This window comes from Amphibalanus amphitrite, unplaced genomic scaffold, assembly GCF_019059575.1.
Source record: "Amphibalanus amphitrite isolate SeventyFive unplaced genomic scaffold, NRLGWU_Aamphi_draft 000478F_arrow, whole genome shotgun sequence".
NCBI classification, from domain to species: domain Eukaryota; kingdom Metazoa; phylum Arthropoda; class Thecostraca; order Balanomorpha; family Balanidae; genus Amphibalanus; species Amphibalanus amphitrite.
Genome location: NW_024881972.1, coordinates 479560 through 492099, shown reverse-complemented (window position 1 = coordinate 492099; position 12540 = coordinate 479560). Strand labels below are relative to the sequence as shown.

General features: G+C 53.3%; 1 protein-coding gene across 1 annotated transcript; it reads right to left on the bottom strand.

Moving 5' to 3' along the window:
• Positions 1–1513: 1513 nt before the first annotated feature.
• Positions 1514–9468, bottom strand: LOC122392269 (toll-like receptor 6). The gene is made up of 2 exons (XM_043386955.1): positions 7273–9468; positions 1514–3903 (listed from the first exon to the last, which is right to left on the bottom strand). The coding sequence occupies exons 1-2, from the start codon at positions 9349–9351 to the stop codon at positions 1897–1899; spliced, it is 4086 nt and encodes a 1361-aa protein (XP_043242890.1). The 5' UTR covers positions 9352–9468; the 3' UTR covers positions 1514–1896.
• Between the last annotated feature and the right edge of the window lie 3072 nt (positions 9469–12540).

Below are 12540 nucleotides of genomic sequence, written 5' to 3'. Positions count from 1 at the left end.
GGTAAATTAGCAACGGATTCGAGAGATCAGAGACCAAATACTCAGGCAGGTAATTTCTGTCCCAGAGGCACAGTGAAATCCTAACTCCAGGCGCCTAATCTCGAAAATCGATAGAAAAAAACCAAATTTTCACAATCATCTAACTAAACAACGAACGTTGCACAGAAGTCAGTTAAAGTCACAAATGTTTGAGGACCCCAAAACGAATTAAAGTAACGTACGCACAAAGAAAGTACAATATACAGTAACAATGATACAAGGTAACACAGTTCAACACTCACCCCATGAAGTCCATAACTCTCGCTCCACCCGTGCGCCACGTACGCACGCGTCAGGTCACGGAGACAGTTGGCAGCCCCCCAGCCGCGTCAGCTGGTCAGCTGGTCCGCCGCGCAGAGCCGCTCCCCACGCGGTACCGGTAGGCGCTCGCCGCGCCCACCAACCGTCCGCACGGCCGGCCGTCCGCCCGTCCGACCGTCCGCCAATCACAGCACCGAATCACCGACCGGCCCTCGGGGCCCAGACGCCCGGTCGCCCGCCCGGCCGAGGCAGCTGGGTCCAGTCCGTAGCCTCGCCGCGGGTCCCAGCGGGGAGGCCGCCCGCGCGCCAGGCGCAGTCAGCTGTGCCGCACCGGAGCCTCGACACAGGCCCGAATAGCGAGCCGCTCAGCGGGGCCCGCAATCAGCGCCCGCGCACGCCACAGCCGGATGCAGGCAGCCGAACAGGAAGCGATGCTCCATGATCCACGTACCACGTGCCAACAAGCGAGCACCCGAGTGGAGGGCAGCAAGACGCAGCTCAGACTCGGCCACGTGGGTGCGAAGGAGAACGCACACCGCTGCCACCAGATGTAGGGCCGGGGTGCCGAGCTCTGCGTCACGATTGCTGCCTCCCATCCACGACACGGTGCTGATGCTTTCAAGTTTATATTGTGGTGCGGAGTTCAAATATCAAATCTCAGACATAAGCTCCGCTATCAACTTGCTATTAGCTCCACAGACTAGCCCTACAGACTAGCCCGCGTCCTGCAACAGATTAAAATTAACTTAACAACGCACAACTGCAGACAACGATAAAAATAACCACTAAGCAAAGCAAAGTTAACAACAAATGAGGGTTTACAACAATTCATAGTAACAAAAAAGCAAATCTTACCGTTCACGCAGACGCACACGTCACGAACCACACAGAACCAGTGCACGAATGGCGGGGTCGCCGCCGCGCGGCCCGGACGGCCGACCCGCCGGCCAATCGTGGCGCGCAGCGATTGGTGGCTCCCGACCCGCGGGAGTCACATGACCTGAGTCACATGACCTGATTTTCCCGCAACCGGCGTAGAGCCGCCGGATTGCTGCGCGGCACACCGCCTATACATGAATATCGACTCAAACAACGGAGTGCACGCTAATCATAAAAGAGTTAGGCATACCTACCTTTTGAGGATTGTAATGAGCGCATGCTAACGAAAACTCTTGTGTTTTAGCATTGTTATGAAGCTAGCAAACGCAAAAAAGAAGCTTCGTTTGCATATATTGTATCACATTTTCACATGATCACATGCAGCATTGGTAAATATATCACAAGTATAGCATACACATTATGAAACACTTATAAATGACTTATTTACACGATACGACACCCTAGTGCTCATTGCATTCAATTGACTTCTTTGTTAAGCAACCATACCATTCAGGCAACAGCATTGCCAGTGAAAGCATCGAAGTTGGAACACCACCAATCCGCCAGTCTGACACAATTAAAAAGTCAACGTGACACATGAGAGGACAACCCGCCCCCAAAACGACAACATTGCAATCGTTTTGAACGACCTTAGGCTCAGACAATGCACTGACCTCATCCAGAGCTGTAGCATACAGCCCAACGCTGAAGCCTGTTTCACACCCATAGTGAATGCGACAATGACCTGTTCTGGTGGTGACTGGGATCAGAGGGATAGTGCTGGTGTACCACGCCGGCACGGCTGGGAAACTGCGCTTGGGGACCATGGTGCTGAGGATGGGACGGGTCGGACGGATAGTGACGGTGGACCGGCTCAACGGAATGACACGGGGGCGCGGACGGGTACGGTGGAGGTCCCAGATGGCCCTGAGGACCCAAACGCCCCCCGGGTCCTACGTGTCCCAGACGTTCCAGGCCAAGCGGCCTCTGCATCTGGGTTCCCGGTTCCACAGCGTGGCAGTACAGCTCACTGTCAGCCCTCACACCTGAAGCAGCGCCGTACTCATCGATGACGTCGTACGGGTGCTCGCTCTGCTGCATGCTGTCCCTCCCCGTCGGCAGGCGGGACGGGTCCAGCCTCAGACGGCCCGAGGCGTCAGACTCCCCATCTGACATGCCCGTGGAACACGTCGGCGATGGAGAGTCGCCATCGGGTAGCGCCATCGGCAGGTCGTTTGCCCGCAGACGATGTGACGACCGCAGGGGCGTCTGCTTGCCGTACGAAAACGGCAAGAACGCTTGACGCGACGGGATGAGGTCCCTCACCTTTCGCCACGGTTCTAGGTCACCGAAACTCACCCAAGCGGCGCCCTTGAGGAGGGTTTTTAGCTCGCCTTCAACGGCACTGCGATCTACACCGTATAGAAGCACCACGATTCCACGAGAAGTCCGCAGAGCGTCCAGGTGTGACGCCTTGAAGTCGAACCGGCACCACTCGTTGTCGAGAAAGTTCCTCGAGATGACGAGCAGCGTCTTGCGCGAGGCCTGCACGCAGTGGTGCACGGCGTCACCCAGGTAGCTGGTGTTGGGTGCGTCACGGCGCAGCAGACACAGTCGCAGTGCCGGCGTCGCCTGCTCCAGCTCCGGAGCTAATACCTCGTTCACGAAGCGCGTGTCCTGGGCACTGTACGTGACGAACGCATCGTACAGCTTTTCCACCTCCGGCGTCACCACTGCCACGCTGTAGTGGCCACCAGCGAAGCCTCGGCTTCCAGCCACCGATGGCGGCGCCGCGGGAGGGACCTTACCACGACATAGTCGCGCTCGGAACCTGAACACCAGCACCGCGACCAGCGCCGCCACGGCCAGCACAGCAGCGGAGACTATCGCGGCAGGCAGAACACCACCAGAGCCGTCATGTTGCACCACTGGCGGCGGTGGGTCTCCGTCTCCACACAGGTCTGGCCGGTCCCCCTCCGAGCACCTCACAGTGTCCGCGTCGATCACCTTGTCGCCTCGCTCCGCCAGGAAGGCCGCGAGCTTTGCGGCAGGCACACAGGCGCAGGACCACTGGTTGTCAGCGAGGGAGATGTGTACCAGGTATGGGTTGACCAGCTGCCAGACAGGGAAGCTCGCCAGCTGGTTGTCGTGCAGGGTGAGCACCTCCAGCGCCGCCAACCGGGAGAAGGTACTCTGATGGATCACCCGCAGGCGATTGCTGTGAAGGTAGAGCTCACGAAGAGACTGGAGACCGTCAAACTCGAAGCCGCGGAATGTGGTGAGCTGGTTGTTCTCCAAGCGAAGAACTTGAAGTGCAGAGAGACCGTTTAGGCTACGATTCTGGATCTCTTCGACATTGGAACCGTTGACATGCAGCACCTTGATGCGTTTTCTGCCGATGAAGGTGTGGCTGTCAAGGCTGCGGATGTTGTTGCCGTCTGCGAACACAGCCGTGGCGTCCATTGGGATTTCGCGTGAGATCACCACCTGCTCTTTGCGGCTGCAGTCTACGATGTTGGTATTCCACGTGGGGTCGTGGTAGCACGTGCACCCGCTAGGGCACTTCATCTCGCAGTCGCAGGCCACGTAGTTGCAGCAATGGCAGAGGGCGAAGCAGTGGCGCTCGTAGTCGCAGAGGAAGTCGGACGGCTTGGTGTTCTGGAGCGGGGTGAGGTGGTTCGGAGAGTGCAGCAGCCGACACATGACCCGATCTCCGTCCAGAACCTGCCAAAAGAAAAAAAATCGTCTTATTAGTGGACATCCCTGGTATACCATCAAATATACGACACAGCCAATGCGCTGGGAAAGCACGCCATAAAATACATCCCGCTCTTTTTATGATCGTTAGAAGTGTGAACCTTTTAAGGCGGGCCCCTAATCGATACTGTGTGATGCAAAATAAATGTAAATGAGTTCAATCTCGAAGGAGACTGAAGGGCTCGCTCCTCTGGCAGAAAGCCGATGCAGGTGCCGTAAAAAGACAGCCGCCACTGACGAACGTCAGACCCCGACGGTGCTCCGTAAAACACGACATAAAAACCTAAACCGATTAACTGGGATACCGACAGCGGCCTTATCGATGCCGCGCCGAAAAAGTCGCCGGTGTTTCGACACGGCCGGAGAGCGGTGCGAGGGAGCCGAGTTGCGTGTGTTTTAACACGCGCACTGCAGCGGGTCTGAGCCGAACACAAACTGCAGGGGGGGGGGGTTGAAAACAACCCCCCCTGAGATCTCGAAAACGGCGCAACGTAGCGACAAGCGGTAAACGGCGTTGGATAGGTTAAGATATCTTAAGATATCTTAAGATATCTTAAGATATCTTCTTGTCGATCTCATGAGATCGACAAGAAATACTAAGATCATTTTTGGGTCAGGTCAAAAACGAGGTCACCAGAGGTCACCGAAGACAAAATGTTACGATTTTCACAACAGGAATTTCGCGGTAGTTTTTCTTGAATAACTTGTCTTGCACACAAGACAGAGGATCGATTCGAACGCCATCGTTCTTAGCTCGTCAAGGCGCATCGAATGATATATAATATGACCTCGAAAGGTCAAGTTGAAAATTTGACCTCAGGTCAAGGTCATGACCTGACCGAAATAGGTCAATTCGATCCGCATTGACGAGAAAAACACGATAAACGTCGAACGGAGTCTCTATCTCTACTCAATCTCAAGTTATTGAAGAAAAACCGCTGGTGACCTCAGGTGACCTAAGATGACCTGGAGATCACCTTCCAAAGGTCATAAGTGATATGTTTCGGTGAAATCACCAACAGGGACCTGTAATACTATGATCCTGAGCGTATTGAAGTCATAGGATGGCATTCAGAGTAAGTTGAAATTTCTCCCATTGACTTATAATGGGCCGGTCGCAAAAATGACCTGACCTTAGGTCATCGATATAAAAATTCCGAGATATACAAGTTGTAGCTCGTGATGACTTTACTATTTCCTGTGGGTTTTAAGATCATATCTCAACAACTGTGGGCTTGGTGGGATTGCAAACTTCGAAATTTACGTTTCGAGGTAGGGTCACTTGACCTGACCTGGTGACCTGACCATAGGTCACCTGGGGTCAAAATTTTTGCTCAAGGTGTGCAAAAGTTGTGAGAACAGGTATACAAAATTTGGCGGCGCTACGCGCCGCCGTTTTCTCGCAATTTGCGAAAAACCACAGGGGGGGGGTTGAAAACAACCCCCCCCCTGCAGTGCGCGTGTTAACGAACTGAGCAGCACGGCAGCAGCCTCCGACCGACAAATCCGCTCTGCAATGCATCAATCAGTGAGGCGCCATTTTCGATGGAGCACAATGTATTTGTTTTTGCGCTGATGAGTTACTTTAGGTTTTGGCTAATAGCCGGCCCACATAAATAGCTGATCCAATGTCTCGGCCTGCTTTCCACGCGATTGCGTTAACCTCTACACTAGCTAGGAATGCTGCATTGCAGTTTTTTTCGAAAGGCTAAGTCTGAATTCAATATGCCTATCATAAATTTAAGTATCGGTACCAGATCAGCTGGTCTTAACAGCTGGAATCTATCAATGCTGCAATGCACTATCGAAAGCCGTTACAGGTCACAGCTCGCCCGGCCAGCAACGACTTCGAGCACATAAAAGACGAAATAAAGGACGCGTCATGCGCGAGATTTGGAGATGTCCTTGACGGGCCCCACACCAGCGAGGACCATCGTGCTCCGCAGTCGAAACTCGAAACGTGACCGATAGCCGCAGTCCGCGTGGTCGTCTGCGGCCTGTGATGGTGACTGCGCTGCGTTACAAAGCTAGAAGCAGATCGTGCGATTTTTGGCACATGACGTTTTGAATAAAGACCTGTCTCCCTGTTTTGCATGATGGCGCAAGTGGTTGGGGAGGACGATCTCGCAATGTATATGCTATGTTTGTATTGTGTCATCTAAAGCATAAATGACGTTGAAGCGTCGCTTTTCCAAGACGCCATTTCACCCGAGACTCTATAGGCACACTCCTGGAATTTTTTTCTCTCGAATATAACCGAAAATCACACTGAACGTGAACAACACTGTCCTGCTGCCACTATTTAACGCTACTTATATAGGTACTCGTTTTATGATACACCATTCAACATCGCAGGCGGATCACGTGTCCACAAAACCGGATTGAGAAAGCGTCGGCTCTGATGGAATGCCAAAAATCCAGTGATTCATGTTGATTGTTGAAGATAGAGCGATGGTGGTGCACCAAGGTCTACTGTTATTTTCAGCTAAAGTAAAATGACGTTAGCACAGTGTGTACTGTGTAACATTCCAGTTGAATGTCAAATCGATGAACCCAACGGCAAATTTGTCCATAAGTTGCGTTCGGTGTTCAATGCACTAGCATGACATTGACATGTTACCCTTCGCACTACATACTGGCGTGGATGCTACACTATACAACGTAAAACTCCGACAGAAAGCTACTGAAGCCATAATTTATGCAGTGCGTCAATATTCCTCAGAACGGGTGATTCATTTAGATTCCTAGACGTCACTATGCTGGAAATTGGCGCCTTATGGCTAGGTAGGCTAGGAAGGTAGGTATATGTATACTGCATGTTGACCTTATCAGGCCTGCCATACCGCCAGACAACCGAAGGAATCGCCATTCACCGTTACGGGTAATATCAAGCTCTAAAGTCCCTTGGGATTAATATCATAACCAGCCGTTCCAGTGGGCGGTTAGTCATTGAATATGTACATTAATTGGAACGGATTTCAGACACCTTTATATACTCGTAAAATTTAACCAAGCATTTGCAGAAAAGCAATGACAGCCAAAAGCCACCAAGGTAGAGCTTCTTGTACAGGTCTTGACCAATTGGGAAACTACGGATAGTCCGAAAATTCGCAGAAGCTAAATTTCAGGGTGCCCCAGAGCCACAGGCGATTCATCCAACATATTGACTTATAATGGTCACGTCTGCTCCCATCAATCGTAAACCACCCCATCAATAATTTCATGCATCAAACGGCAAGGAGCACAAACACAATCTCTCACGCATGGAATATGATGTTCCAACAATTGAGAGGGGCAATTTAAACGTCGGACATGATAGGAATGTATGTATCTTACCTTTGGGTAGCGTTTGCTGGATGTCGCATTTTTGGCCAAAAGCCAATCCATGTGGCAGTTGCAGACGAAGGGGTTGCCGGCCAGCAGAAGCTCAGCATGCTTTGTCGATCCTTCCGCATCGTCTGGCGCAGTGTTCACTGTGACAGAACCCTCATCGTCGTCTCTCGGCAGAGTCACAGCGTCCTGTGCCAGTTCGCTGAGCTGGTTGGACGAGAGGTCGGCACGGATCAGCTGTCGCTTGTTCTCGAACGTTCCCGGCTCTACGGTGGTCAGCTGGTTGCTGGCGATGATGAAGTACTTGATGCTATCAGGAACGGACGAGCTACCGATGAGCGAGACCTGGTTGTGGCTGATGTCCAGAGTCTCCAAACGGATGACGGACTCGATGTTGTAAAAGTTGCCGATCTCTCGCACCTGGTTCTTGTGCATGTCCAGCCACCGCAGTTCTCCCGGGATGAGGGCATAGTCGAAGAACTCGATCTGATTGTCGGACACGTTCAGCCACAGCAGCGACGGCAGTTTGGCAAATAGGCCGTTGATATTGCGGAGCTTGTTGGCGTCCAGACGGACTGCCATCAGATTGGTGGCCTTGTCGAAAGCTCCACTGTCAACGTTTTCAATTTCGTTTCTTGACAGGTCAAGCATTGATACGTCGGTCAGGTTGGCCAGGAATTCCACCGATACGTTTCTGAGCTTGTTTCCAGCCAAGTTCAACAGCCCCAGATGTGGAAGAGCTTGTAGCACACCATGAGTGTCGTCAGATATATTATTTTCTGCCACGTTTAGCTCTTGAAGATTTGTCAGGCGGCGCAGAGAGCTTGGGATGGAAGTCAGTTCATTCTTCTGCATGCGGAGGTTCTGAATGCTGGTAATGTTGGCAAACACATCGTCATCAACTGAAGCCAGTCGGTTGTTATCGAGGCTGAGCCGGCTCAGTACGTGCAGACCAGCCAGGAAGCCCGGTTCCAGGCGACTCAGGCTGTTGCCGGACAATGTCAATGTGTGCAGATTGCTCAGCGATGTGAACAAACCCGCAGGCATTGTCTCCAACTGGTTGTTGCTGAGATCCAGGACCTGCAGACTGGAGAGGTCTTCAAACACATCTGGGCTCAAAGAGTCCAATACATTCCTCGAGAGGTCCAACACGATCAGACGAAGCAGGCCAGCAAAGGTGTCCTTCCTGATCCATTGCGCGCTTAGACTGTTTCCGGACATGTTGACGGTTTGCAGTTGCGGCAGATCGGCCAGCAGACCCGGCGGAAGGACAGTGATGTTGTTTCCCTGAACCATCACTGCCTTCAGCGCCTTCGTCTCGTTCAGCATCAGCGCCGGCAGGGTCGTGAGCTGGTTTTGGGAGATATCCAACCGTTCCAGCCGGCTCAGACCAGTCAGCCAGCCGTCTTGAAGCACGGACAGCGAGTTGGAGCTGAGCGACAGCTCCTTCAGGTTGACGAACTCGTGGAAGTCGGACGTCCCGACCTCAGTGAGACCGTTGTTGGAGATGTCCAGCACCTGCAAACCAGGGCCGACGCCGGTCTCTTTCAGAGCAGACATCTGCTGCAGGTGGTTGCCAGACACGTTGAGAACTTTCAGCAGTGGCAGCTTCTGCAGCAGCCCGGGCTGCAGTGACCACATGTTGTTCCCACTGATGTCCAGAGTCTCGAGCTCCTGCATGTCCTCAAAACAATCCGCCGCCAGTTTCAGCTCGTCTGACAGCCACTCGGACTGAAACGTCCTCACACTGAGCTCTCTCAGACCGGCCACATGCCTCAGCGTGCTGCGCCGCAGCTCACTGAACTGACAGTCCCGCAGGGCGAGCGACTCGAGCGCCGGCAGGTGCCGCAGCAGCGCCAGCTCCGTGGCGTCGTGCAGGTGCGCTCTGTCGCTGCACCGCAGCTCCAGCCGCCTCACAGCCGCCGGTCGTGACGCGTTCACCAATCCCGAGTCCAGATTTGCCACAGAGCACACCACCTCGCCCTCAGCCGGTTCCTCACAGACATCGGCGGCGCACCGGAGCGTCATCACCGCCGCGGCGGCCAGCAGCGCTCGCCACCGCACCACGGCCACCCGCGGGCGCATCGCGCAGCAGCAGGCCGCCTCTGCTGCTTTCAGGCGGACATCGCACGCGGACACGCACTCACACAGGTGACACGGCCACGGCGCGTGACCCGCTCCTTCACCGGCCGCCGGCCACAGCTGACTGACGGCGCCGGCGAACGACCGGTCTGAGCCGCCGCTGACGGCGGCAGGTGGCGCCACCTGGATCGTAAGACGGGTGCACGACGCACGTCACCGTCTGCACCACGGCCACTTGCAACGAGTAAAGTTTGCAATAGCATTCCACAGTGGTCACCGGACGGTGTACTACACAGTGGTCCACTCCAAGGGCATTCCCGATATGGAGTCAATGTGCCAGACCTCAGCTGAATCTACAAGAGGTTGTTGTCGGAAGTAAACTGACAAACAACATACAATCAAATAGTCGTTCACCGAAAATATTTTGCCGCATTGTTTCATAATCGGCAGGCCATATCAAAGGAATTGCTGTAATATTGGAATTGTCTTCAGATTACTAAGAAACTGATGACTGCATCTCCAAAGCGTCGTCTTGTTCCTTATCTATTCTCTCCATCTAGTGTTTGAGTTAATTTGCCTCTCCTCCACTCAAGCCTTTTTATGCCACCATCAGAGTGATGTTCCATGAGATTGGCATTGGTCAGCCATTACCAGACCGCGAGACCCGCGGTTCTGCGCGGTAAAGTGATTTCGGATGGTTTTACAATGGGCTGCGCGGTCTCATCCATCCGAGAGGCCTAATAGAGAGGCTAAAAGGTCTCTGCGCCTGAGAGCTTGGCTTCACTAAACCGAACGACTCGGGGAGTGCGGGGACCAGTGAACGGAAACTAAAAAGGCAGCCTCAGTCCGACGCCATCAATACGAGTATTACAGGACAGATCAACGTAATAAAACGGAATTTGATATACGCTTTGAATTAGAGATTTCAAGAAGCAGCCTGTGGCCGCTGTAATGTTTCAAGTTAACCGTATTTTTGGATGGTATGACTTTTCCTTTTTTGCTCTTTTTGCATTATATGTTTCTGTTGTAGAGGCCCGTGGTGGCGTTGAGGGCTGGATGTGATAGCTGTTATATCAGTACTTGTAACGTTACGAATTACATGGAAGGCGATTGCCAGCATAAAACGCAGCATTCGAAACCCGAAAGGCTTGTATGTTTCATTGTATTCTTCGAGCAAAGGGATATCGCGTTGCACGCCCTTCAGGCACTCCACATGCAAACGTCCACTCACAGCAATCACACTTTTCACTTAGCACATGTTTACCTATGCAAGCAGCTACATTTCCGCGCATCAATCGTGCAGCCGGAGCCAGACCCCCTCTGAGCGCAGGTGCGGCTTACAATGTCCCTGCAGACTGCACGAGCCTGTTCACGTGCCATTCGTGCCATGTGGCCATGAAAAACCAACAGGAGGCCGGCTCAGACGCGTCCGGCAGCGCTGGTATTCCAGACAGCCTCGGACACGGGCAGACGGCTTGCACTTTGGAGCTTCTGTCAGCCCGCCTTCGAGTGCCTGCCGCAGCTGCCGCCAGCCGCCTAACTGCCCGCCTCAGCTGCCACCGCATTCCGCCTCATGACTGTCAAATGCCCGCCGCTGCTGCCGGCTGCCTATTGCCTGTCTCAAATGCAACCTAAGCGCACAAACTACATCTACGCAGCCCCTTCCAACCAGCTAAAATGGCGATACCCCTTACCCACCGCCCAGCTATGTGGTGAAATAGCTACATAAGCACATGAGCTAAGTCGGGTAGCGTCTGAGCACCCCATCTCCCCATCCCGGCGGGACTCGGGACCCCTGACCTCACCGGTACCTCTGGGCCACAGACAGGAAGTGACGCACCTCTCGCGTGATTACAGGCTCGTGCACCCTCACGGGCCGCCAATTAACGGCACAGCCCCTGCCGGCAACGGCCTGCCGACCCCCCCTCGTCATAGAGCCCCCCTCTGCCGCCGCCTGCCACCGGCACATCATCGACAGGCTGGCACATTGTCTGAGAGTCTGCTGCTGTTTGTGCATACAGAAAACAGGATAATTGCCGGATAAATACCGGCTGCCGCGCGCAACGAGGCATAACGATGATATCTGCTGCCCAGTTATTAGAGAACGCGTTATTGATTTCGCTCTGCTTTGTTAGCTCGCTTCAGGGAAGCCGGTGCATTGCAGATGTCTGGTTTACCGAGTAGTGGTAGCCTGCGGGTCATTCTGCCGCTGTGTGATACACCGTCCGCGGTGCGGTGTGGGAAATGAATCACTAGAGCGCTTGTAGTGAAATACTCTTTGGTGACGTTTACGTTGCAGAAATTACGCTGCCGGCAGAAGCTGGTAGTTAGCCAGGTGCTACGAAGTGCGACATGGAAAATGCGGGGCCGCTCGAGTCTGATTGGACTATTACGGGACTAATGACGCAATTACTGTGGGTCGGATACGGTCCTATAGGACGCACCGGGAATTCTTGCGTCTCTGAATGGGCCGTGCCGTGTATAATTCTACGTATATAATCGGTATCGCGTAACAGGGGACATGAGTCAGTCGGATTCTTTTGTGATGACGTCATGAAGCTGGCTCATCATTAATTGCCTTCTCATCCGCCCTGCCCCGGCCGAGAAACGGCCCATCATTGCCGCTCGTCCACGTGAGGATGCTGTGGAGGGATGGGTGCTCGCCCTCACGCTCCTCTCACTGAGAAAAATAGCTGAGCAGCTGCAACAGCTGCAGTTGCGCCTGTTACAGTGCAGTCTGTGATGCCGAAAGGCGGCAATTGAGCTATAGTGTTTCACCAAAGGAATTATTACAACGGGTGGGGGTGGGGGGCAGTTAGTGTCTTTCGCTGTGACTTCCATGTACTTCCAATGCATACTGGATGTGAAAGTATCGAGTGATAGGTGCGCTGACTGTCACACACGCACCGAACAGCTCAGCATCACTGCCAGATGATCTAATAATGACCCGTATATCCCTGAAATCAACGGCGCTTTTTCTCTCTTTTTTCGCTATCTATAGATTGAGGGCCCTCGAGTCGGTGGCTCAAATGTGTGTTTCGATTCGGTCGCCCGTCGAATCACAACAACTATGGTCACAAGACATGCTCGGCCCACCCGTCATTATAACGTTCCTTGACCTCCAAATAGCATGCACTGGGTAGAAACCCAACCATCAAAACTGGATCGACATCAGACTATTTTGGTAGGCGT